Source organism: Ischnura elegans, chromosome 11 (genome assembly GCF_921293095.1).
Source record: "Ischnura elegans chromosome 11, ioIscEleg1.1, whole genome shotgun sequence".
Taxonomy (NCBI): Eukaryota; Metazoa; Arthropoda; class Insecta; order Odonata; family Coenagrionidae; genus Ischnura; species Ischnura elegans.
In genome coordinates, this window is record NC_060256.1 from 87376710 (window position 1) to 87403015 (window position 26306).

The window sequence follows — 26306 nt, forward strand, 5'->3', positions numbered from 1 at the left end:
GCTTCACCTTTTGCATAGACTAGAAAATTAACTTTTCTGAGGTTTCAAAGAGGTAAATTTACTCGAAATCACATTCAGAAATAAAAATAATGACACATAAATGATGAAACATGCACTTCACCATCCTACAAATATGTAATCACAAAATCACATGTGATCCCATCCAACATATTGGAGGGGTTGGTGGAAGAGGAAGACTATGATATTGTTTAATGGAGTACAATATTATTTTTAGTGCATTTAATTATAATTAAGTATGATGCTAATTATAGTTTTGCATCATTGAAAATTATGCAAAAAGAGACTAAATTATTTTATTGTGATGAGAGAGATAAGTGACGTTTATTTTGTTAGGTTACTCCCTTCCCACTTCAAGGCTTGTTTTTATTCTGCGAGTGCATCCACATTGATGACAGAGATCCAGCATGAGAAGTTACGAACATTTGGCAGGTACGGCTACGTTAATCTTCAAAGCTCAGAATTGGTGGTAACAAAAAGAATAACATTACAGCAAGCAACTAAACCACAAAAAAGAGGCAGAAATGATTTTACACAAAATTAACTTCAACAAAACAATTCCATTTCATTTCACACACACATTCACTGTGTACAAAATATTAAGACTTGAGTTAAAAGTTTATAAAAATTTATACATCGTTAGGAACTCTCTTAAAACTGCTGGTGTATAAAGTTATTAATCAATAAAAAACAATAAAAGTTTGACTTCTTTTTAAGTCATTGTTCTTCAAAATATTATCCTCCATTTGCTCTTAAGTTAGCTCAATTGGACACTAGGAAAGCATCGACCTTTCAGTACTACATAAACACAAAATTGTCCCCAAGGCTCAGAAACTGGCAATGGTACTGCCAGCTGTGAAAAGGACAAACCAACTGTCCAGGATATGAAGGGAAAACTCTTGATTGGCAACCACTTCTGTGCTCAGCCTGGAAACACTGAGGAGTGGAGGCAGAGCTGTGGTGATCAATTGCTAGTGATTTTGCACGCTTATTCAGCCGCAAGTGGCCTCCACAAGTGGCAACAGCTTGGCAACCACTGCTTTTGCTATCAGCTGCTCGTGGTAACTCAAGTCTCCAAGAGGGCAGAACTTCAACAATACTGCTTGTAAAATGTCAGCCAATAGCGGCCTTGACTCTTTGGCGTCTACTAGTGGCTATCATAGCTATGTATCACCTGCAGTCTAGTTCCATTCCTTTACTATTCACACCCAATGCATGGAGTGTAGGACCTGGGGTTGTGATTCTTGCACTTCCAAGACACTCCTCATCAAGGTAGAGCACAGCATACTGAAAAAAAGATATGCAATTGAAAATAGCAATTTCAAACTCACTCCCTGCTTTGAAACAAAAGTGAGTATCAGGGGTGAATAAAAGAGTGGATCTATAATAGGGGCCTGGGATCTCACAAAATGAATAAAATAAAGAAAATGTGAATTAATGCAGTCTAAATTAATGTAATGAATCACGTGGAATGGCATAGACATGGAATGCAATTATACTTCATCATACATAGTGATTATGTATTAGCTACTGAGTATGTATTATATTCCTGTGAAGAAATTGAGGGTAGAGGCTTTCGAAATGTGATGATGCACAAGAATGATGAGGATCAAATGGATTGACCAAGTAAGTAATGAAGAATTCCTATGAAAAGTAGGAGAGAAGAGAAGCCTCATGAAAACGTTAGCAAGAAGACGGAACGACCTTATAAGACATACCTTGAGACATGATGGCCTGATGAAGACAATCGTCGAGGGACAAGTAGAATGCAAGAACAGAAAATAAAGACCCCAAACAAAATAAAGGCACAGGTAAAGAAGGATGTGAAAGATAAGAAACATGTAGAAGTGAAAAGATTAGATGATAGGAGAATTGAGTGGAGAGCTGCGTCACGTCTTAGGATTGTCAACCGGTGATTATGATTATTATTCCTATTTATTTATTTCCAGCCACCTCTGAAATCAGCACATTGTGAACTTTACATCAGAGATTCAAACAACCAACAGCATAAGAAGGCTGCGGATGGTAATAGTGTTTGCAAGTGCAGCTCCTGCAAATTATCATTGAAAGTAAACAAAAAAAGTCGTGCTTCGTGATTTATGCCCTTGTATATTCCACTTTAAGTGCACTGGGCTCTATGATGTATCATAAAAAGCAATACTGGAGAACCACGACATACATTGGAGATGCATGCCATGCAGCTCATCAAAACACTCAATTGTAAGCATGGCCGACGACATATGAGTTCCTGAAAAATGAATTGGAAAAGCTGGGAAATAAGAATAAGGAGGTAAAACCTATTTTGTTTGTCAAGCGCGATAAGTTTTTGCTAAAAGAAAAACCCACGGCACCAAAAGAAGGCCCATCATCATTTTCAGCTTCAAGGAACATGCCGAAGGATAGTGCGAAAAATCCACTGAGAAAAAATCATTCGCCTTGACCAGGATTTGAACCCAGATCTCCCGATTCCCGGTCTACCAACTAGTAAAGCTACCGAGGCGACATTCACCCCTGTGAAAATTTGAGGACAATACCAGACAAGGTGGCATGGATTGCTGAGCATACGATGCCACAAGCAGTCCAAATCTTGTGCACAGCGCCACAGACGGAGAGCAAAGCCCGAACTTTGACCACATAGAGGCAGTCATTCTCTACTTAATTTAAGAATACCATGGCTATCCCGGCATTCTTAAACTATGTTGAAGGATAGTTCAAACTCAATGCCGAAAAATAAAACAGCTGACTTTAGTGAACAGTGGGCAAGCTAATTCAGAGCTTCAAGTTAATTATAAAAACATTGGTGAACATGCAAGTGAAGAAGTTTCATTCACTGAAGTGTTTAACAAAAGAAAAGTGAAGAGAGAACTGAAATAAAAATAGCTCAGTTAGCAAATATGATCGCCAAAAACTCTGGGATATTGGAAACGACACTATCACTAGCAACTTTGTGGCATGAACAGGTGGATTCAATTATTTTAAGAGTTGAGACAAACCACAAACTACATATGAAGAGATAAAAAAACACTAAGTAGAGTTATACTGGAAAGAGTTTACTTCTAAAAAGTTATTTTCCCCCTAAAATTCCGTTGCCTTCAAGGCATGAGCAGACTTCTCTCTTCTCCGAGAATTGAAGAAACAAGTAACTTGGCCAAATGATACCCCAGAGTTCCGATTTAACCCCTTGCTCCTGAAAAGGTCAAATATTCATGGCCATGACCCGGCCAACAGAAGAGCCTCCTAAGATTTATGGCCAACCACTTCACTAGCATCTGATGCGTCTGTTTCTGCAGAGCCATTGCAATTGCAGAACCAGAGCCAGATGGTTAGACGGCCAAAAAAAGAAGACAAAACAAGACAAAGATGGAAACAACACTCCAGAAAATGTAATGGGTCAGCAATGTACCATATTACACCAAAACACTCAATGCATCCAAAACAAAGTGGCGACTATGAATGCAGTGTTGGGTGGCTATGACATTTAGGTTCTAAGCGTGTTATCTTCATATCAGGGTTGATTTAAATCATGATTTAAATCACTTGATTTTTATTTTTAAAAATCAGGTGATTTAAATCATAATGTGATCTATATGTTTGATTTTTAAAGAGTCAAGAAAAGGAAGCTGCAAGTGTATAATTTTGATTTTTATTTCTTAATCAATACAATGAATCGACAGTTATCAGCACAATGGTGGCTCTTAAATAGAAATGATACTGTAGGAATGCATGTAACATGAAAATTTAAAAAAAGGCTTTGGTTAGAATACTAGCGTATCCGTTGAAAAAAAATTGTTTTCTGATTTAACTACTAAGCGTAGGCACCATACAAAGTTGCAATTACAGAATTTTTCTAAACTTCATATGCTTTAGAACCGCATAATATAGCACATTTGATACTTCCAATGGCAATTTTATATTATGTTGGTGTAATTTTTAATTTGATACCATTGGCATTTCCATAGTTCTCTCCCCTGATTGACTAAATGTTTTATTCAGTTTAGAGTATTTTGCCTCTTATTGTTTCTGCAAACGATCATTCTCCAATATGCTGCCCAAATAGTTAGTTTTGCAAGTAACTGAATTTTTGATGAATGGAGAATCATAAAAATCTCATTTAAATCAATAAAATCCGATTTAAATCAATAAAATCTTATTTAAATTAAAAAAATCAACAAAAATGATTTTTTTGAAAAAAAATCATGATTTTTATCAACCCTGCTTCATAAGTATATTCCATGGTGATTAAAAACTTCTTGGGCTATTCCAGAGTGTCAATGTATGGGTGGCCCCAACATTTCACAACCAATGCTGGTTGCTTTATTAAGGGGAACTAGTGAGGCTGGGATTCTTCTTCACATAAGTTCAACAGATTCAGGCTTCAATTGGTGGAAGTTAGACACATTTAAATAAATAAAATATTGTAGCACTTTTCCACAAAATTTACAATTTTGTGGAAAAGTGCTACAATCTTTTATTTATTTAAATATTCTTCTTCACATCTATATAAGTGCTGTATCTGGTGGAATTTTCAGCCAAAAAAATCTGTAATCAGTCTGACATTTTTATTTTCTGTGTTAAGTATATTCCATCAATCCCTGAGACTAGAACCATTCTTTGATAATTCTTGATACCCAATAATGATTATTTTCTCTTCTTGATACTTTGTTCATACCACGTGTGAAAGGTTAAATGAAGAGGTATATTATATTCTGATAAAATTAGGTGCAATGAGTGGAGTAACGGAGCAAACGAAGAAGCTTACCTGACCAGGAGTTATTGCTCTCAGTGGTTTTGCTAAACGAATAATGAGTCTCCCACTGTGTGCACAGAAAACTTGACACTTCAACAAGGAATGAGTGTGCTGAAATCGGAAATCACAGTCGAGGACTCCATCCTTGACTAACTGAGGCGGAGGTGAATGTATCCAGTGAGGTGTATCAGTCATTACCAAGTCTGTGTAAAGAGCAGGGTGGCGAGTCCCCATAGCCTAGAAGAATAGAAAAAAACATGAAAATCTATCAAATATTTAAATACCGTATATGCGCGTGTAAGAGGCGCACCTTTTTTCCCAGACATTGCAGCCGAAAATGGGGGTGCGCCTCTTACACAAACTTCTTATCTTCCCCCCCCTCCCCTTCACCGGTTGCAAGTTCAAGGGGAACTGAGTGGCCTTGGTTTTCAGCGTGAGTCAGTCATCTGAAACCATGGGTCAAAATCAAGCGGCAGGCAGGGGAGTTTCTCCCTTAGTGACGTATTTTTAAAATGCTCCTGTTTGAATTTCTTGCAAGCATCGCGCCGTCACGTCGGTACCCCAGAGGTGAACATTGAAAAGATCGCGCGGGGTGATTCGCTCCGGAGCGCGCGCTAAATTTATTGCCACGAGTGGGCATCCCGCGGCATTTATACTGCATATAGTAATATTGGTGTCACAACCTGCGGTTGAAAAAATTCGAACGAGTGTGCTCATTGTTGGATTTAATGGTGGATAGAAGAAATCGGAAATGCTTATAAGTGAAGAGCGCTGAAGGAGAGGTCGAGGGGAAGAGGGCTCCCTCCCCTCCGTATTTAAAGCTACGAGCGAAGGAGCAAGGGAAGAACACGTCCGATCTAGCATGTGACGTCGTTGCCTTTAAAGCGAAGGGGCGAAGGCGCAGCAATGTGATGTACGCAGTTTGCGTTGCCTGAGTTTCCAGTCCGTATCGTCTTGTTTGAATGCGCTTATGCTACGCTTGTTTCTTCCGAAATTGTGCTGTTTGGACTATGTTGAATATTAGTAGCCTTATTTTAGCTATAAATCTTTGTGTCAATCAATTAGAGCTCAAAAAACTTAAATGCTGTAAGATATACGTCGCGTTAGGTCTAATTCTTTTTAGAACCTCGTGCGTGTCATACAATTGCTGAAAAATATCGAGGTATCTTCGAGCTCAGAAGGTGACTCACGTAGCATTTGACCTCCAGAAACTCGGGGAATTGAACCTGGTAGACCGAAAAAGGTCAGTTGGTGGAATGGGGTAGGGATGAAACACGTTTCCATTGTTCCCCTGTAACTTGATATTTTCCTGTGGAGTCTTGGAAAGGAAAAAAACGGCAGAGGCATTAGCTGATGGAGAGCCGAGTGTAGTTCCGTTAGGCCCCTTGCACACACACCGATTTTGGACGGCTGGTAAAATATTGGCCGATATTTTACCGGCGAAGCGATGCTTGCACACACGCCGGATTTTTACCGGTCAAACGATACGTTGCTAAGTTTTTGAGCCGGCGTCGGCGATCCACAGTGACAATAGCCGGCAGCTAACCGGCATTTTGCCGGTGCCGGCGTGTGGTCGGTACGTGTGCAAGCTCCAATGCTCTCCCATTGTTCACTATTGGAATGCGGACGGTCGATATTTTACCGGCCGTCCAAAATCGGTGCGTGTGCAAGGGGCCTTAAATCTACGACGTGGTTATTATCCTACGGCGCTGAGGTTGCCCCGATTGTTGTTCAATCTCTTGGGAAAGCTCATGCCATTTGCCTGTCGTGTTTTGCCTTAAAATTTTCCACGGCTGCAATTCTATTGCAATACTCCTGCGAGAGCTTTTAAACAAAATTGTTCGTGAGTAGGACAAGCAACGTAGAGCGATGGCGTATGCAAAGAGAGGATCGGAACTCTTTCTACTCCCTCTTATGCCGCCGCAGTTATCAAAATTTCCTCTTTCAAATAGTACCGAAAGAGGACATTTCGATAACTGTCGAAATTCCAGGCATACGTCTGCAACACCGCACGATAGGATAAAAAAAATGTCGCAATATTTTTTACTTCATAGCTTCGATGCTTAAAATAGGGGTGCGCCTCTTACATGTGTGCGCCTCTTACACAAGCTTATACGGTAGTTAAAACACACATATTGTATTAAATACTCTTCTAACTATCTAGCATTTCTTTATTTGTACAGACAATGCATAATGCACAAACTAGAGGTAGAGTCTTAGAGGATCACTCAGGAAGATAAAATGCATTAAAGATTTTTAAGGTTAGCCATCTTCGGTGTTTGCATTTATGAAAAGGAACGGCTAAAGTGTTGGCTCACATCCAGTGGTGAAGCGAGGGGGGGAGGGGAGTTTGGGGGATAAACCCTCCCCCCCCCCCCCTCCCCAGAGGTCACAGAAATTTTTACATTTAATCCGTTTTACTTAATTGGATTACTTATAGAATTGTGTAAGGTTACTTATAGAATTGTGTAAGGATCAACTAGTGTTCGACAAAAATTTAGACTGGGTAGCTAAAATAGTAAAACTTTGTCTACATCTAAATGAAAATTTAATCTTAGGAAATTGTTTCAAACTCGAAGTACTGAAATGAGCATGAAACAAGCAGCTTCGTACATAGTCATGTGCATGAGTACAAATTTGTATACACCAAGGATGAAGTTTGCCATGAGAAAATATTTGCCACAGCCAGGATTCAAACCCGGATCTTCTGATTGGCTGTCAGGCATGCTAGCCAATTATACCACCCAGCCATATTCCCAGAGCAAACTTCAGGATGGGTTTTACCGAACAACCAGTAATCAGGAGATTTATGTTAGGTCTAAGTGCCCAGGTGGCACCTAGTGCCACCCCACCATCAAGCAAATCTTATCTAATTTAATGAGAGACACAAATATTGGTCTTCCTAGGGTACAAGCAGAGGTGTTATGGTGCCGGAATACACAAGAATGCCGTTATGTACAAGAGCGCCGTTCCGGCACTGGTTAACAAAAGACATAATAGTCCAATAGCACTTTCATCAATTTTGTTGCCTCAAAATTTCTAATTTATACATTTGTAACAAAAACAACAAATTTGGTAATAAAATGTACATAATGGCTTGTAATATAAAAAACATAAGAGAAATACTTCACTTTTAAAGAAAGTTAAGGAAAGTGCGTTCCAGCCCTACTAATTCTGCCAAAACGTCACTGGGTACAACTAAGGAGTCCTCAGGTTATGGATTAAATTATGATTACAGCTTTAAAAGATTGAAGGTTAAATTCATTAAAGGATCAAAGTTAAAGGTAATTAACAAATTACATTTGATTAGGAATTAACAAATTGTTGGAAACCATGCAGAGGATGGGAGATATATTCTGCTGAAAGGATTACACTCAACATCAACACAAACTCCATTGAAATAAAAATCAAACAAATATAGCAAATAATTGCAACAAAATAGTGACCAACAATATTCCGAGATGATCCCTCACCACATATATGTTCTGAGTTGATGGGTCTTTCTCCACTATGTAGAAGGGTTCTTTGCAACCACCAATCCGACTACGTTGACCAATTGTCCACTGGTGTATCCCATCATGTCTCCCAACTATCTTCCCCGAGTCTACATCCACAAAATTTCCAGGATGGGAGGTCACATACTGTAATTATCAAAATATTTAACATTTTTGAAAAAAAGGTAATAAAATGTCAATTTATAAGCACAGGTACATAAACACCAGACTTATCTAGCATATAAACCTTATCTTTGGGATTGAATCCAGCCAATACAGTAGACTCTCATTATTAAAAAGTTCATGGGGCCAAAAAACCTGAGGTTCGTAATAATGAAGTTCGTATGACCGTTTCTTTTAGGAACTGTCGAAAAAACATAGTAAGTCAAAATTTCTTGTCTCTTCAATCTTCTCACACTGCAAAATCACTTCAGAGTAAAGTGTAATATATGCGATTAAATTACGCGGAAATATATAAACGCAAACACATTCGTTCCATTTTCTCAGCTGAAGAATGCAGCATGATACAATTGAGGGTTGATAACTTCCCAAATGCAGTAAGTGCTCGATATATGTACAAGATGCATTCCGATACCTTGCTCATTAGTCGATAAACCTATGCAAGGCATCGATGAGTGCGGTTATCCTGCAGAATGCAACACTGCATCACAGATGTGCATCAACTCCAACTGTGCGATTGTGACGAACTGATCTAGCTGGGTGTGCAACGTAGTCGGAGCCGAAAATATTGCTGTACGTGGGAAGGAAGAGCAGGCAAAACGCTAACTGACTTCACACCGGATTCATTTATACTTTGTTCAAATGGGATGCTCTCATAAAATTAAAAAGGTAATTTTTTTAAACATGTCTAGATAAGTAAGTTAAATTTATGAATGCATGTTAAATACGACTTCATAATTCTCAATATTCTTGCTGCTAGAGAGCTTCAAAGTTCGCAAAAATTACTAAATTCCTTTGAGCTACAAGAACGCCTTGTGACGTCAGAATGCGAGTAAGCAGACTCGCTCCATGGTAATAACAAAACAGTAATGACAATAACAAACATCTACGATGATACTGATTCAAACCTTGAAGGGTGGGTGAAAACAGTTATGAATAGTCTAACAGTATTACGGTGCGTGTATTGCGCAATGGTTGACTACAACTTCGAAAAGACGCATCCTGGAAACATTCTAAAGGTAGATTAATTTAGTTATTTTCTAATACTGTGGAAATCGCCGTAGATAAGGATGATGAAAAAAAAATTAGCGCTATTTGTCAAGACTGTGTTGCATCTTCCAGTATGCATACATTCTTTAAACCTGTCAGTTGTTCAGGATAAATATTTCACATGACTGATGATGAAATTGACATTAAATTGTACAGAGAGATACATAGGTTTTTCTAAAAATGGGAAAAATAGTCTACTCTCTACTGGCACCACATAAACGTATTGTTTACTGGACTCTGACGTCACGATCATCCAACATGGCGAAGTGTCATTTAGAGCGCAAGGTTCGAAGACAATTTTCAAATTGGAATTTTACAAATACTACGCAGGTTAGAGAAGAACTGCTTCCACTGTAATTTTCAGCATGAAGGATATTTTTTATCACATAATCATCCATTTTCAGTGGAATTCCCCATTATGCCTAAAGTAAAAGTTCCTCAACGCCAGACAGCATCGCATCGGCCAACTCAAAAAGCGCCAAATTTGAAATTTAGGGCATGCTTGAGTTTTCTGAATCTCTGAAAGTTAGTAAATCAAATTTGCATAGGAAGAGGCCTAACTCTAGGTCCAATTTACGAGCGGTAATGAGTGTATCACCATGATTCCACAGGAATGAAGCTTATTACGATGTTGCATGGATACTGAAGTATCTCCTACTGAAGAAAGAACTATAACTGACACTCTTGGGCACAGCGCACGAAGAGAACTTAAATGTAGTGCAAATATTTTGACGTAGCATATACATAGTGTAAAAACATCATTGCTTATCTGTGGAACTTCGTAATATAGTTCACTTTGTAACCCCCGAGACCGCAACTGAGATTCGTAATTTCGTAATAATGTTTCATTTACTGTAGATTGGATAGGCCTTTTAGTCGGAACCAATGATTTACTTCGTAATAAGGTTGTTCGTATTAAGGAGAGTCTACTGTAGTACTGTAAAAGGACACACTGAATTTGTTTCTTGGCATACAATTAGCTATTTTTGCTTCACTACAATGGTTCTGACCATTGGCCAAGAGAAGGGGGACCGGATACCCCCCCAAAATATAAAAAACCCAATTACTTTGCTTCATAAAAGAAAAATAAATATTTAAAAAACATCATTACAAAAGATTTCTATGAAAAATGAGGTTTTTTCATTTACAAAAGGTGTTAAAATTAGTTTAAAACCCTCTACTAAGTGCCCTGTTTTTCAAAAATTTTCCCCCTGGTTTTGGACTCACCCTAACAAAATTCCTGGCTACCCCACTGATTACGATCATTCAGCAGAGTACGTTAGGTACGTACGTAAGGCTAGAAAAAATTGAATGTGCTGAATGAATTGTTCCTGGCCTATTTTCCTTTTCTATCACTACCCATTTCTTCAAAGCCCAACACTGTGAAACAATGTGTTTACAATGCCCAAAACCCTACCCCCAGTTATATATATATATATATAGACAATTTATAGACAAATACCCGGTAGATTCAATCTATTAATGCTAAAATTTCATGGGAAAATGCTTTTTTAATGCGTAAAAAATTATAAAGAGGGAAAATTGTTCCGGGCTATTACAGTAAAACCTCTTTACATCGAAATGGAGGGGACCAAAATTTGGGCAATTTGATGTATGGAGGTTCACTATAGAGAGGTTTTAGTGGTAGGCCTACCACTGCCTGCCTGCCTGCACCATTTTTTTATATCCTTGGGAAATGAAAGGTGCTACTGTCTTTTAAGCCATTATATTAATATATTTAAACATATATTTACAATTTAATGATTACACAAAAGTAAATTGTTCAAGAGGCCTTTTTAGAAAATAAATTAGTTAATGGGTTTGCTTAAAAAAATTTTCAAGCTCTTTCGAAATAATGTTTTCAATTCCATGAGCACTTTTTAATGCCATTTTCACTACAAATAAATCACTAGCTCTTTTCGTTAATGCCTTTTGACCTAAGAAATAATTCCCTGGTCTAAGGGTTGTAATTTACTAATAGTGTTCGGAGGAAAGAACAATAGTTTTATATTTCTAAACATAATTTCTTCATCCTCATATTTAACTGCCTGAGTTTTTTTTATTTGCGCAGCCTAGATTTACAGTTTCTTCTGTTTTTCCTCGGTTGTTTACAATAGATGTGAGGGTGAATGATGGTATTCCAAAGGTCACTGCCTTCTGCCTGTCCTCGTTGATGGCTAGGAAAATTGCTAATTATGTGGTAATGTCAAGCAGTCGCCTTCTTTTATTTCTTGAATCCATCATCAGCCTATGATTAATTAAGTAATTTTCATATTTTATGGCAAATAATTGAAAATACTCCTTATTATATCTTTTAGAATTGATTTATCATTCTTATAACATGTGACTTGTTAAAGATTATAAAAAAATAAAGAAACACGTGACTAATACAAAAAATAGACAAAAAATTGAGCATAATTTTGAAAATTTTGTTGAATTCCCTCTCTCCAAAATACAATGCACGTAGCGTTCCGAAGAGAAACTCTGTCGCGGGCACACGGAAACGCTAGGTCTGCGAAAGGACGTGATTTCCCGGTGAGAATGCGGGGCGAACTACTTCAGAATGCGGCGGCGACGGAAAAAAATTTCATTGCCCTACCGCGTATCAGCTAATTAGCTGTCTCCTTCACCTAACACTGTCGCGCATGGATTTATTTTCGTTCAGTATTGCTAGAAATTGACGTCCCGGACTCCCGATGGAAGAGTCAGATTTCGCGGCAAAAATACGCAGTCAAGACATATGACTGTCGCTAAGCGCAATAAATTTTAAACTAAGATCGTTCACGAAAGCATCGAAAAAATTATCAAGGCGGTAGTAAGAAAGTGCTACACCGGGAAATATGGGAATAAAATAATTGCGAAACTGTATTTGATTCATTTCAAGTCGCGAAAAATTCATGAAATATTTTCATTTTAGAAGCGGAAGTAGCAATGAGGTCGAGTAATTCGGTCTCCGTGGATGGGAGTGAAGTTAGTTGAAATATTTCCGTCAGCAAGTGATTATAGGCTGCGCTGGTCGCCTCTTTTATTAACTGAACATAGTATGTAGGCACTTACAAGAAAATAAAGCCATCAGTAAAAGGAAGCGAGTGCTATCACGCGATTTTGACCATGATTTGAAGGAAAACGATGTGTTCTGTCGTCATTTACCGTCACTTAATACGATTAGGATAGTTCGATGCCCTAACTAATGGTTAACGTGAAAATTATTAAAGGTGTATAAGAAAAAAATAAGCGTGAAACATTTATCGCTGAAAATGTCATCCCATGTAGGTAATCGCGGCTGCATTAATGGTCTCTACTAGAAGTTGTCTCGGTACGATTTGCGGAGGTAGTTAGGCCGTCTCGGGGCTGTCTTGTTGGTACGATATATGGAGGTTTTACGAGATAAAGAGGTTCACTATATAGAGGTTTGCCTATATATTTACATGTAAATCTGACGGGACCAGAGGGTTGGTACGAAGTATGGAGGTTTACGATGTAAAGAGGTTCACTACATAAGAGGTTTTACTGTAATCATTTTTTATGACATGACGGCAGTTGCGCGGTTATTTAAATAGCTCACTTAAAAAAAGTGATCCAAACACCGGAAAAATCTAAATTTCCGAATATCCCGGGTCCTGTGTCAGGGTTCCCACTCTACCTGAATAATGAAATTCACGGCTTTTTCCAGGTTTTCACGGTTATTTTTCACGTTTTCACGGTTTTTTTCAGGTTTTCACGGTCAAGATTTCGCTAAATTCACGGTCCGTTAATAAGCCAACAATAAGAAAATCACTGGCCGTATATCAACAGAAAATTAACGTACGCGGCAAACGCTGTGAATGTTAACGCCGCAATGAAAAGTGATATCTGTTATGACGTAAACTATCGTTTGCAAAATTCAGGGCCGACTAAAGGACCAGCCTAACCGCGCTCTTGCCTCGACGCCGAATACCCTTCGGACCTTCTTCCGTCCGGACACCCGAAGTCCTTTTTCAATTCCTCGCCGAGAGATTGTTTTTTGCGCACGTTATTACTGCACAGTAGCCGAATTTCCCCCACCCCAATCATTCTTATTTAACGGAAAATATTTTATTTAAATTGTTTATAGAATATAATAAATCGAAAAACAATTTCATACACCGTATTAGCACAAATCTAAGACGAACACGATTCTAAGACTACCCTCCTTTTTTGGAACTCCACTGGGGGAAAAATTTTTTTTTCTAATAACGTTACGATTATAAAATGAATGCGGAAAAAAAATCAATGCTTTATTTTTTGCTAGGTTGCCTATGTCCCAGGAAACGCAAGATTTTGGCGAGTAATTAAAGGTTTCAAACAATATTTTAGATAATAACAGGAATAGTAGTACTTTATCAAGACACATAGGTCATATTGTTGATTCGACCCATATCTCTTTCAAAATTCTGAAGGAAAACGCCACCTCACAAAAAAAATGTTTGCTCTCCACTCGGAATTTACACTGCTATCATGGATTTCAGTCTGATGTAAAAATTCTTATCCATCAAACACCATTTCCAGTACACGTATTCACGAGAGCTATGTGCATGTTGTGCCTAAAACAACCGCATTCGCCGGCACAGTGACTGGTTGTGAGATGGATGACGAAGGCCAAAAATAGTCTATTACTTGAATTGTTCCTGTCTAATGAATATATTTTTAATATAATTGAGGTAGTGTGTAAAGCGTGAACAATGTTGCGTTAATCGTCAGTGGCACGCTCATCTGGATCTTCGCCTTCATATCTCTATTTGTTTTCTCCAGGTAGCTCAAGGTAGCTCACTCTACCCCCACCCCTACCATCATGTGCTGGCGGACAACCCAAGGCGCTCTGCAATATTCACGCGCATCTAGCCCGGATTCTTTTCTTCGTGTTCAATTATTTTCAGTCCATCTCTTAAAGTTCTCAATAGTTTCTTCGGAGTGGCCAAGGTCCGAAGACGAATAAAATTAAACTAGTGAAAATGAAACCTGACTTTATTAAACCCGCATGGAAAACACTTGGTGGTTCGAAGTCCAGCCACCCTGGAAAGTAGGGAACCACTTGTACGAGGTGAAGTTCGGAACTGATGCTATCGCGTACGGTACGCAGAGCATACTGCAGAGGGCGAAGCGTGACCATATGACTGCGCCATGAAATTTTTTACCCTAAAGATACCCATTCTTTTCTAACTATCGTAGCGCCAGATGAGCAGATGAATTCGGATTGGAAGTAGGGAGAAACAAAAATCCTGAGAAGATATCCCTTCGTCAGTAACTCTGACAAGTGAGACTTTTAGTATAGCTCGTAAATTGATAACTGATAACAACCTGATATCATGTTTCCGGGACAAAATGCCGAATTTACTGCCGAGAAGCTCAGCTACGAGGATATCGCGTTTCGCCAAAAATCACCATCGTATTTTTCCAACTATTTCCTTGCTTAAAATACGTCGCGTTTGGTCTCGTTTTTTTAAATTACGTGCAAATTACTAACATTTCAATCTAATAAAAGCATAATAGCAATTGCTGAATATCATTGTTAGATACCTTTTGGGCTAATAGGGGACTCATGCAGCAGTTGACCTCCAGGAACTGGGAACTTTGAAGGAGTTAGGCTGAAAAAGGTCAGTGGGTGAGAAGAGGGGGGAGCGGGAAACACGTTTCTATTGTTCTCGTGTAACTCGATATTTTTTTCGAAGCTAGGGTCTTCGTAATACAATCCTTACGCGAGCTGGGGCCTTTTTTTATTTTGAAGAAGAGGAAAGCGTCAGAAGGGGGGAGGCGAAAGCTGAATGGAGGGGGATAACGGATCTTGGGAAATGCGCTAATGTTACTTTCCCACGGCACTGAGCTTCTCCCAATGGTAGTTCCATCTCTTGGGGAAGATTCCAACTATGTGCTATTCGTTATTAGCCAAAAATTACACATTGTATTTATTTCGTCACATTTTCGTCTAACGATGGGTGCGGGAAAATTATGCGTCGGAACCACGATCTTCAAACGATCAATGCGAGAAACGATACTTGGGGGAACGATAGATGCGGGAAAAAATTACATTGTCTATAAGGAACTTTATTTGGGATCAGAAACGGCGAACGATCAATGCGGGAACGATAGATCGAGGTTCCACCGCATAACTTCTCTTTTGAAAGCGGCAGTTTAATGACTTCTCTGCTACCGTAATACTCTGAAACCAAAACTGAATCGATCTCTCTAATCAGAGGCAAATCATGTTCCCTTCATACTGTTGTTTTGGGAAAAATGGAACGACTTTGTAGCAGTTTATATCGCGACGGCATTGAGGCTTTAACGTTACGATCCTAGGCGGATCTAGGGAGGGGCACGGGGGCACATACCCCCCAGACACTTAAAAAATATGCTAGATTTTGAATACGGTCACATTATCATTGCGCTCGTTTTGTATCATGAGGTATCCTTGTGCCCCCCAGAACAAAATCCTGGATACGGCTTGGCTTGTGCTCCCCACTCCCCAGAAAGAAATCCTGGATCCGCCTCTGGTTAAAATTTAGGTAAATTGTAATCAATCACACAAAAATTTTGTAAGTTGATCAAGCTCTAACTTGAATGGAGCCGAGCCCAGGGGGAAAGCAGGCGATCTCGCGGACACGGCAGAAGTGCACCCGGCGATTGATTGGCACGCACGCTTTACCTGCTGCCTAAAATGGCAATAGTTTTTCACTTAAACACAAAATTAAATAAGCTAAATAACTGTTCAGGTATTTTTGACGTTGATTTTTCGTTGTACATATAGCTATATATAGTAGGTTGCAACCTCAGGTATCCATAATTTTTTCCGACGAAAATTATGCAACCCGATTGACGCCGAGAATTTTGCATTCGATTGTAAGACGAACCCTCTTTTCTGCAGGAGTTAGGAGGAAAAAAAACTTGTCTTAGATAGGTGCAAATAGGTACATTATAATTCACTTGGTTTGAAATACATATATAAAGACATAATAAATACCTGCTGAAACATGTTATTTTCACTTTCACTTTACTTTATCACTCGTCAAATATTTCCACACAAACTTTCCGGTTGCGACGTAAAACTGGCAAGGCCCAGGTCGACGCATGCGAAGATCGTGTAATGCTGTGTTGCCATAAGCGGAAATCTTCTCTCGTTTTCAGGCCGCAACGCGCGAGAATTAGTAACGTCGCGCCGAAAGCTCGCTGTCGCCCGGTTCAAACGCAAGGAGCGTAGTGTCCACAGCGCATAGCAGGTTGTCCAGGTTAGCGGTCTTCCAATCACAGGTTTGAGGGTGTTGAATAAACGTTCAAATTTTTCGAAACAAATGGCATCTAGATTTAGTTTTGAAAGTGGTCGCTGCAGCCAGTGGGAAGCCTCATTGGGTGGAAAGGGACTAAGCAGTGACCGAGGGAGGGGAAACCAAGCCAGTCGAGGAAAGTAAACAAGCTGATGAGAAGTGGTGTCATATTTCAGGAGGGGGGAGAGAAAAGGCCTGCGCTGGGAAAAGATGTTTTTTTTCTTCAGGCAACATTCTTTCCCACGCTTTTCTGACCCATGCGACGATGCTCGCCACAATGAATAGAAGTGCGCTCGCCACGAACGAAGTTGAAAATTTCTGGGAAGGTATTATTATCAAGATTGAGAGATTTTTAAGGTTTTAGGACGAAATTCACGGCTTTTTCCAGGTTTTTTCACGGTAGACGAAATTCACGGCTAATTCACGGTTTTAAGGTTTTCACGGTTGAGTGGGAACCCTGTGTGTGCTCCGTATTATCTATGGTATGCTATTTGGAAGGAGGCAACCGACAGCTGGGGTCATTAGCGCCATGAAGTAAGGGCTGGGGGGATAGGAACCCTATATTGGCATTAGCCAGGTTGTAATGATAGGCTCCAAAGGGACCAGGACTTAACGTCCCATCTGCTGAACAGAGTGGTGCACTGGAAGTGCCCTCCACATTACACTCAAGTAGGGATAGGGCCATCTCTGATAAGTTTCTGCTACTACCAGGACTTGAACCCAGGCCTACAGGGTGTAAAGGCTTTGTGATATATTAGCGAAATTTTGCTCCCTGTTAATGGGGTTAATTTAAATGACTATCCTCATATGCCTCATTTCTTCAATCTCCAATCTTTGATTATCTCAGGTGGTCAAACGGATTTCCTGAAAACTGCTTTTAATGAGAATATTTGAAAATTAGCTTCTCTGCGAGCATTTAGTGTCACCATTCCAAAATTTCTCCTGGGTAACAGAAGTAATCTTAGTGCCAGAACTGCTAGCAATTCAACCATGGGAAACATTATTCAGGAATGCAACGTTATTTCTCTTAAGGTAACATGTCATCTGTGGTGTTGCTTGTGAGTAATTAAGATTATTATAGGCTTCATTTTTTTGCCTCCAAATGAGTAATTGAATCCGGGAAACATATATCTGACGTGATTGAAGAAGATTTCATGCTCTTTTAGCATAAAACCTCACATATGAGACTTTATCTGGTTCCGGATCTGGCTTAAAACTGTACAAAAGTGTATGAACAAGCCTTCTAAAAATAAGAGGCAATTGTTATCCTGAAAACTATACTCCTCCTCAATACCAACCCTTGATTTTACACACTTTGAATTTACACAGTGCCCATATTTCGGTCCCTCCAACTGCGTAAAATCAAAGTTTTACTGTACAGAGGAAACTTCATCCCACAAATGGCAATACCAAGGCGGTTTGGAGAGAATAATATACCTCGGATATAAATTCCTGGAAATTTCTGGACCCGATGAAGCAAATTCCCATGCTTTCCTTCTTTTTCAACAGAGGAGCAAATTTTTCTGCAGCAGCAAATTTCTTCACCGCACTCTTTTTCATGTCACCAAGTGGAAATATACTCCTCTGCAAAGCACGCTGATGTATTTGACTGAGAAAGAATGTTTGGTCCTTCCTTTCATCTCTTGCTTTCAGCAAATGCACTCCTATCAAACAAAATAAAATCAATTACACGCATAACACTATAAAATTACTTTTCATATATTTACATCTGATTCAAACAAAGAGCAAGTGTGAAATTTGAAATCAAAATGCTCTAAAATTTAGTATACAAAGCACCGATTACAGGAAAATAATTATCATTAAGTCAATAAAAACCCCAATATGCTGTATGAATTGTATAAAAACTGGTAACCAGGGGTAAAACTAAACATGTAACACAAAAAGTAAATTTACACATTAAACTAAATAGTAAACAGAATTTTTATAAAATAATTTAGAAGTACATAAATAAAAACTGAAAATATAAAACAATAGTGCAGCCCATGATGATGAATGAGATAACACAGCTACGTACGACAATTAAACACCAAAAATGGAGTACACTTTTTTCCCAAAAAAAAAATTCAACTTTCTCTATTGTTGTAAGGTATATTAGGGCAAAAACATGAAGGCCAAAATACAAGCACAGCAACATTGGATATTAGCCAAGTTTTGGTGCAGTGTAACACCTTTATTAAATAGTGCAACTAGAAAGTAGGCAGAGGGGCTTGAAAGTAAGTGTAACTCTTGTTCTGTAATTCTTGGATTAGTGCAAAGGGACAGATTACTTTCTCACGTAATAATTTGGAAGCAATTACAGAGGAAAATAGTAAACAGAAAAGTGACCTTGCTTGCAGTTCATAAAATTGGTCACACATTACCTGACCCCATCTCATCTAACAATACCGTATAAGCGCGTGTAAGAGGCGCACCTTTTCCCCCAGATATTGCAGCCGAAAATGGGGGTGCGCCTCTTACACAAACTTCTTATCTTCCCCCCCTCCCCTTCACCGGTTGCAAGTTCAAGGGGAACTGAGTGGCCTTGGTTTTCAGCGTGAGTCAGTCATCTGAAACCCTGGGTCAAAATCAAGCGGCAGGCAGGGGAGTTTCTCCCTTAGTGACGTATTTTTAAAATGCTCCTGTTTGAATTTCCTGCAAGCATCGCGCCGTCACGTCGGTACCCCAGAGGTGAACATTGAAAAGATCGCGCGGGGTGATTCGCTCCGGAGCGCGCGCTAAATTTATTGCCACGAGTGGGCATCCCGCGGCATTTATACTGCATATAGTAATATTGGTGTCACAACCTGCGGTTGAAAAAATTCGGACGAGTGTGCTCATTATTGGACTTAATGGTGGATAGAAGAAATCGGAAATGCTTATAAGTGAAGAGCGCTGAAGGAGAGGTCGAGGGGAAGAGGGCTCCCTTCCCTCCGTATTTAAAGCTACGAGCGAAGGAGCAAGGGAAGAACACGTCCGATCTTGCATGTGACGTCGTTGCCTTTAAAGCGAAGGGGCGAAGGCGCAGCAATGTGATATACGCAGTTTGCGTTGCCTGAGATTCCAGTCCGTGTCGTCTCGTTTGAATGCGCTCATGCTACGCTTGTTTCTTCCGAAATTGTGCTGTTTGGACTATGTTGAATATTAGTAGCCTTATTTTAGCTATAAATCTTTGTGTCAATCAATTAGAGCACTAAAAACTTAAATTCTGTAAGATATAAGTCGCGTAAGGTCTAATTCTTTTTAGAACCTCGTGCGTGTCATACAATTGCTGAAAGGTATTGAGATATCTTCGAGCTCAGAAGGTGACTCACGTAGCATTTGACCTCCAGAAACTCGGGGAATTGAACCTGGTAGACCGAAAAAGGTCAGTTGGTGAAATGGGGTAGGGATGAAACACGTTTCCATTGTTCCCCTGTAGCTTGATGTTTTCCTGTGGAGTCTCGGAAAGGAAAAAAACGGCAGAGGCATTAGCTGATGGAGAGCCGAGTGTAGTTCCGTTAGGTCCCTTGCACACACACCGATTTTGGACGGCCGGTAAAATATTGGCCGATATTTTACCGGCGAAGCGATGCTTGCACACACGCCGGATTTTTACCGGTCAAACGATACGTTGCTAAGTTTTTGAGCCGGCGTCGGCGATCCACAGTGACAATAGCCGGCAGCTAACCGGCATTTTGCCGGTGCCGGCGTGTGGTCGGTACGTGTGCAAGCTCCAATGCTCTCCCATTGTTCACTATTGGAATGTGGACGGCCGATATTTTACCGGCCGTCCAAAATCGGTGCGTGTGCAAGGGGCCTTAAATCTACGACGTGGTTATTATCCTAGGGCGCTGAGATTGCCCCGATTGTTGTTCAATCTCTTGGGAAAGCTCATGCCATTTGCCTGTCGTGTTTTGCCTTAAAATTTTCCACGGCTGCAATTCTATTGCAATACTCCTGCGAGAGCTTTTAAACAAAATTGTTCGTGAGTATGACAAGCAACGTAGAGCGATGACGTATGCAAAGAGAGGATCGTAACTCTTTCTACTCCCTCTTATGCCGCCGCAGTTATCAAAATTTCCTCTTTCAAATAGTACTGAAAGAGGACATTTCGATAACTGTCGAAATTCCAGGCATACGTCTGCAACACCGCACGATAGGATAAAAAAAATGTCGCAAATATTTTTTTCTTTATAGCTTCGATCCTCAAAATAGGGGTGCGCCTCTTACACGTGTGCGCCTCTTACACAAGCTTATACGGTATATCTCTGAGCTTTCTCATTTACGTCTCCAAAAAAAAATAGGTAAAAAAAACCTGTTCTTACTTTTACCTAAGGGGTGATGATGGCTGACTGTTGCCGGCCTATGATCTTCACTTGGCCACTATTTTCCCCAAAGTATGTAATTATTGTCTGTATTAAGATGAGTTTATAAATGAAATTGAAAACACACCAAACAGGAGGAAAAGCAATGGCAGTACATATTGCAAAGCATTTAATGATTAAAAAGCACTAAATTGATTAGAAGAAGAGATTTTTATTGTACCTTAATGTTAAATCATTAAAAAAAATCATTTCAGTATTCGATATTCCTAGCTACCTGATAAAGTGGCTATAATAATACGTAGCAATTAATAATTGGCTATAATATGAATGTCAATTCAAATTCTAATATCATTACGATATTTGCTTTGATTGTTGCTTATGAAATTGTGTACTAAACTGTCATAAGCCTCAAGCTGGCAGGGAATTACCCTGAGAGTGACTGGCAAATAATTCAACATCTATGAAATGGAGGAAAATCATGTGAGCAAAAAACCTGTTGTGTATTCGTAGAAAATAATGTGATTGTCCACAAGTGTTTTTCCATACACACTTTTTCAGTTCAACTTGTTCCCCACCCACCTTCTTGATACACATGCTCTCATTAGAAAAGCGAAAATTAAACATATCCTGGCCTCTCAGGAAATTAGGCAAGGTATGACTTGTACAGATTTTTTTTATGCTGACAGCCTGGACAAACTCAGTCTATTGCTAAATACAATAAGTATAAATCAGTCATAAAAAGGTGGAAAATATTCAGTGTATTCCAAAGGTATACTATTTCTTGTTGCGCCCAGCAAACAAGTGTGATGCTTGCTATCTGGTCGGAAATAAAAAGTTCAGGTTTGGGAAACTCTGTAATAAGCTTCTTAAATCCTCCTAGTGTGGGGGGTCGATATATATCGGCTTATGCTGCTCGGGCGAAAAGTACGGCAGGCCAATGTATCGGCTCTTACGTAGTTCATGTATTAATTTGCTAAAACTTATTTCAGTAAACATAAAAATATATGTTGTCAATATCAACCAGTTTAAACTCAATATTAAAAAAAAACCACTTATGGATATATAATAAAATAGCTTTGTATTGTTGAATAAAAACTTTTGGGCTATGTCACCGTGTCATTTTTTGGGTGGCCCCAATGTTTCCCGCCCGATGCTGGTCGCTTTCTCGAAGGATTCTGAAGAGGTGGGAATTTAAATTCATATATATATAGGTATCTGTGTCAGGTGGTGGGGGGAGTAGGTTGATGATTGTTTTTGCTGATTACAGGTTGACAAGTACGGCTAATTTCAAAGCCGGTGTCCCTGTTGAAATTGTCCTTTTCCTCTTTAGATATTTCTATGGCTTCTCTGATGAGACTCTGTTTAAAACCTTTTACTTTGGCAACAATTTTTGTTTTGTTGCATTGGCACCACCCAAAAATTGACGCGGCGAGATAGCCCAAAAGTTTTTATTCAACATGACGAGTACCCACAAAAGTTTTAACAAAGCTTTGTACTGATTTTTTTTCCTCCTAATTGCTACTTTTTATGAAAATACCCTCCGCATCCCTCGCCAGTAACCCAGGAAGAAGGACAGGACCAAGAGGGTTAAATTAGGTAAATTTTAAAGAGGTGACCATTGGAGAGATGTGACCGTTTGGAAAGGTTTTACTTGATTTTAAATTCCGTAGATAACACAGCAGCACACATTTTTCATCCATAATTACCTTTAGTTGAGTCGAAGTTCTGGAGATATTCACCAAAAGTAGTGCGAGCATAATGCCCAGTGGAAATGGCATCACCCCCTAGCTCTTCAGTTGCATGCTTATAAAATGCTTCAAATTTGATGTGCCTGTTGCATAATATGTCTGGGTTAGGTGTAAGTCCAGATTCATAATCATTAACTAGATTGCTGGAAGAAAAATTCATCATCAGCACTTAAAATACTTCAGAGTTAAAAATCTACTAAACAAAACTAAACTAATTTTATTTCAGAAAGTTAGGCCTGCTATACTGAATGGTTACAGCAATGGTAATTTACTGATGAAAACAAACATATGTAATTATCTGGGAGTGATGTTAAGCAGGGATTTGCAATCGGGACCTCATATTATAAGGACAACGACCAAATATAGAGAGCATTATACACATATTTTCATGAGATGCCTGGGGAAGAGCAGCAGCAAAACTGCAAAAAAAAAACAAAAGGGTAGTTTCCTTTATCAAAGAAAACTAAATGAATTGATTGCGATTCCTTACCCACCATTAGTGTATTCATAATATACAAATTATTTGGTTTTAGAAATCCCACTTTAGACAAATGTTAATGGTCAATTTTAACCTCATTTGAAAAAGGTCAGATTGGTGCCCACGCAATGCCACTCCACGTGACGTCACAGGGACCTAGTTTCTATATGAGTAGATAGGAGTTTTACATCGTCTGAAATTACCAATGCATGCATAAGGCACAGACTTCAGGGAAACATCTCTTAATAATCACCTATTAAAACTGCCTAAGGTCGGAAAGTTTCCTTCGTTTGATAAGGTATCAATAATCCTTATTTAAGCCAAGCGCTACGTGCTAGCAGCCTACATCCCCGTGGCGCACACATACTTGCCCCAAGGTCACCTCACAATGCAGCAGCGGGAACCAGACTGACATCACACCAGCTTTTCCCAGCATTCATACTTACCCGTCATGTTTTCGCTGTTCAAATAATTGTGAAAAATAGATATTGTCATCTAAAAATCTAAAAGCGTGAAATGCGTACTCCAGGAGTAATAATCTTTCGATTTAGACAATATAAAAATAATAGGAAACCACCCTATTGTTAGACCTATCTTAGAATAAGTTACTAGGGGATCCTCATCTGAAAGGGGAAATCAAACAGCTGGAAAAAGTTCAGTGCTTACCTGCATGATTGGTAATTGGCAATTTTAAAATAGCATAGTGGTCTATGCAGTAGCCAGGAAGGGAAAAGGTACTTGGTTCGATTCCCGGTCCAGGGAAAATTTTACTCATGGCAATTCTAATGAATTTCACTACCATTCATACCGTGGAATTGAAATATCAAAAAAATCCTCTACAACATGTAGTAAAGTTCTCAATTACAAAAAAAGTCTTAGTTTCCTCTTGAAAATAGTTAGGAATGCTGCAGATATAATTCTTGCATTAGAATAATGCCTGTCCTTTCAATGGTTCCACTGACAAACCCATGACCTTTCTTTCACCTACATTGGTTTCTGTGGTGTGAACCAATTCACTGAAAGTATAATTTTCACTTCAAATCCCCAACCACATTGGTAAATAATCCGTTATGGTCCACCAAAATCGTTCACACATTAACTTATACATGCTAATACATTGTGTTAATAGGCCTTAATATGAAATGAAAAAACATAATAGGTACCGAACTTTGAAAGGTGGATGATCTTTGCTCACCTAAACACCTCCAGCCAATATTCCTTCACGAAATTCACGACATGGAATGGTATGCCAATCTTCTGGCACACCCACTCGGCGTCACTGATATCATTTTGGGATGAACACACTCCTTTCTCGTCAAGCAGATCCCAATTCTGCATGTAGACACCAATCACCTCATATCCTTAAAATCAAAGAAGTCTATTATAATCGATACATTCTCTTTTCATGAAGACAAAAAGACTAGGTGTATTTCTCCCAAATGAATTTCATATAGATCATTGACATTTTCAATTGGAAATTTCTTTCTTTTTTGATAGTGTTCCTTTCTTTTTGTCTATGTGATGGTGTGTGATGTGATGAGAAAGAAAATGAATAGAAAAATGAGAGCAAGAGGTGAAGGTCTTGACTTATTTTTAGGTCGGAGATAATATCTCAGAGAAATTGCAAGTGAAAGTGTGGAGAGAGGTAACTGAATACATGGAGAAAAGTCAGGGTGCACTAACAGCACTTGGTGGACTGAGGAGATGATGAATTAGAGGAAGTAGCAAGAGTTTTGTGTCAAGATTTTGAAGAAATAGATGAGGTTAGGGTTGGGGATCATTATGGCAATTACAGCGAAGTTGAAGAAATTTAAAGTTGAAGAGAGTGAGGCTAAGTGTATACAGAGTTCACAAGGAAAACCAGTCTTAGTGAAAGTGGATGTCGATGTACGAAGTATCACATGATGGAATACAGAAACTAAGCCCTTGCCAGTTTCCAGTGAAGATTGGAATTGAATGTCCGTGGGTGAACTATCAAATTCTCATATTATGGTAGTACCACTGAGTGGCTATGATATGAATGTCACAGGAGGAGATCAAATGTTTATTAGAGATAAAGGAAAGGTGCATAAACTAAGAATAGTGGTGTTTGATTGTGCTGCAGAATTAATGTTGTTGAGGGAGAGAGTGGCTTGACCAATTGATGCTGCAGGAAAACAGCTACAGGAGTAGAAGTCAAAATTTTCAGGGCTATGAAAATATTCCTCACCTTTATTTTTAAGTAGAAGAGTAGACACAGCACTATCTATTCCACCCGATACAGCTGAAATTACTCTTTTGATTGTAGCCATTCACTGACCTGTAATGGAAGAACGTTCACACAAGAACATAAAAACTATTTCTAATAAAAAATACGGCTATGAGGGCACAACTGTGCAACACATACAGAAACGGACCGATTAGATATTTAATTTGCAATCACCACCCAAAGGACTGAACGCTGGACAGCATAACAGTAAGTATGATCTGCGAAGAATGTATTTATGTACTTCACAGAATATGTCAGCAAAAGTAACAGCAGTTAAAGAGATACCGACACTGGCAATTCAATTCCTGTGCACAGAGTTACACGGTATTCTCCATTCCAAAAAGTTTCTAATACCAAGAAATGATCAACGAAAGCCGCGCGACGCGCATGCGCGCCATCGTTGAATGTTCACTAGGCGCTTAAATTTAAATTTCCACTGCTACGCATCACCCCGTAGGTCTCATTCTCATGGTCAATTAAACGCGATATGTTAACGAGTCGGTAAACTATCCGCTGTATTTCTTCCTTCGCTTCAGAGCGCTAGGAATTAAGGATAGGGGAGTTTTAGGCGCAGCTAATACTACGGGTCTGTAGAGTATAGAAAACTCGCTTAGGTAAGCGAGAGGTGTGGGGGCCCTGCCCCAAACATTTTTTAAGATAAATGGTTCAAAATAGTGGATTTTGCGGCTGTGTGAATAGTTAAATATGTTTTGTTTGTTACTCATCCGTCCCCCCAATATTAGTAACAAAAGTTTTTATAAAAAA

The 26306-nt window shown here is 39.2% G+C and overlaps 1 protein-coding gene across 3 annotated transcripts; it reads right to left on the reverse strand.

The window, feature by feature from the left end:
• Positions 1-203: 203 nt before the first annotated feature.
• Positions 204-25890, reverse strand: LOC124168171 (mitochondrial tRNA-specific 2-thiouridylase 1). Of its 3 annotated transcripts, none has more exons than XM_046546295.1 (8): positions 25680-25890; positions 25503-25592; positions 24489-24654; positions 22774-22958; positions 18201-18427; positions 8239-8406; positions 4778-5002; positions 204-1305 (listed from the first exon to the last, which is right to left on the reverse strand). In XM_046546295.1, the coding sequence occupies exons 2-8, from the start codon at positions 25582-25584 to the stop codon at positions 1189-1191; spliced, it is 1170 nt and encodes a 389-aa protein (XP_046402251.1). In that variant the 5' UTR covers positions 25585-25592; positions 25680-25890; the 3' UTR covers positions 204-1188. The 3 variants fall into 3 exon arrangements, with proteins under 3 accessions (XP_046402251.1, XP_046402250.1, XP_046402252.1); XM_046546294.1 differs by having other exon boundaries at positions 25690-25889; XM_046546296.1 differs by lacking the exon at positions 8239-8406 and having other exon boundaries at positions 25690-25890.
• Positions 25891-26306: the final 416 nt, after the last annotated feature.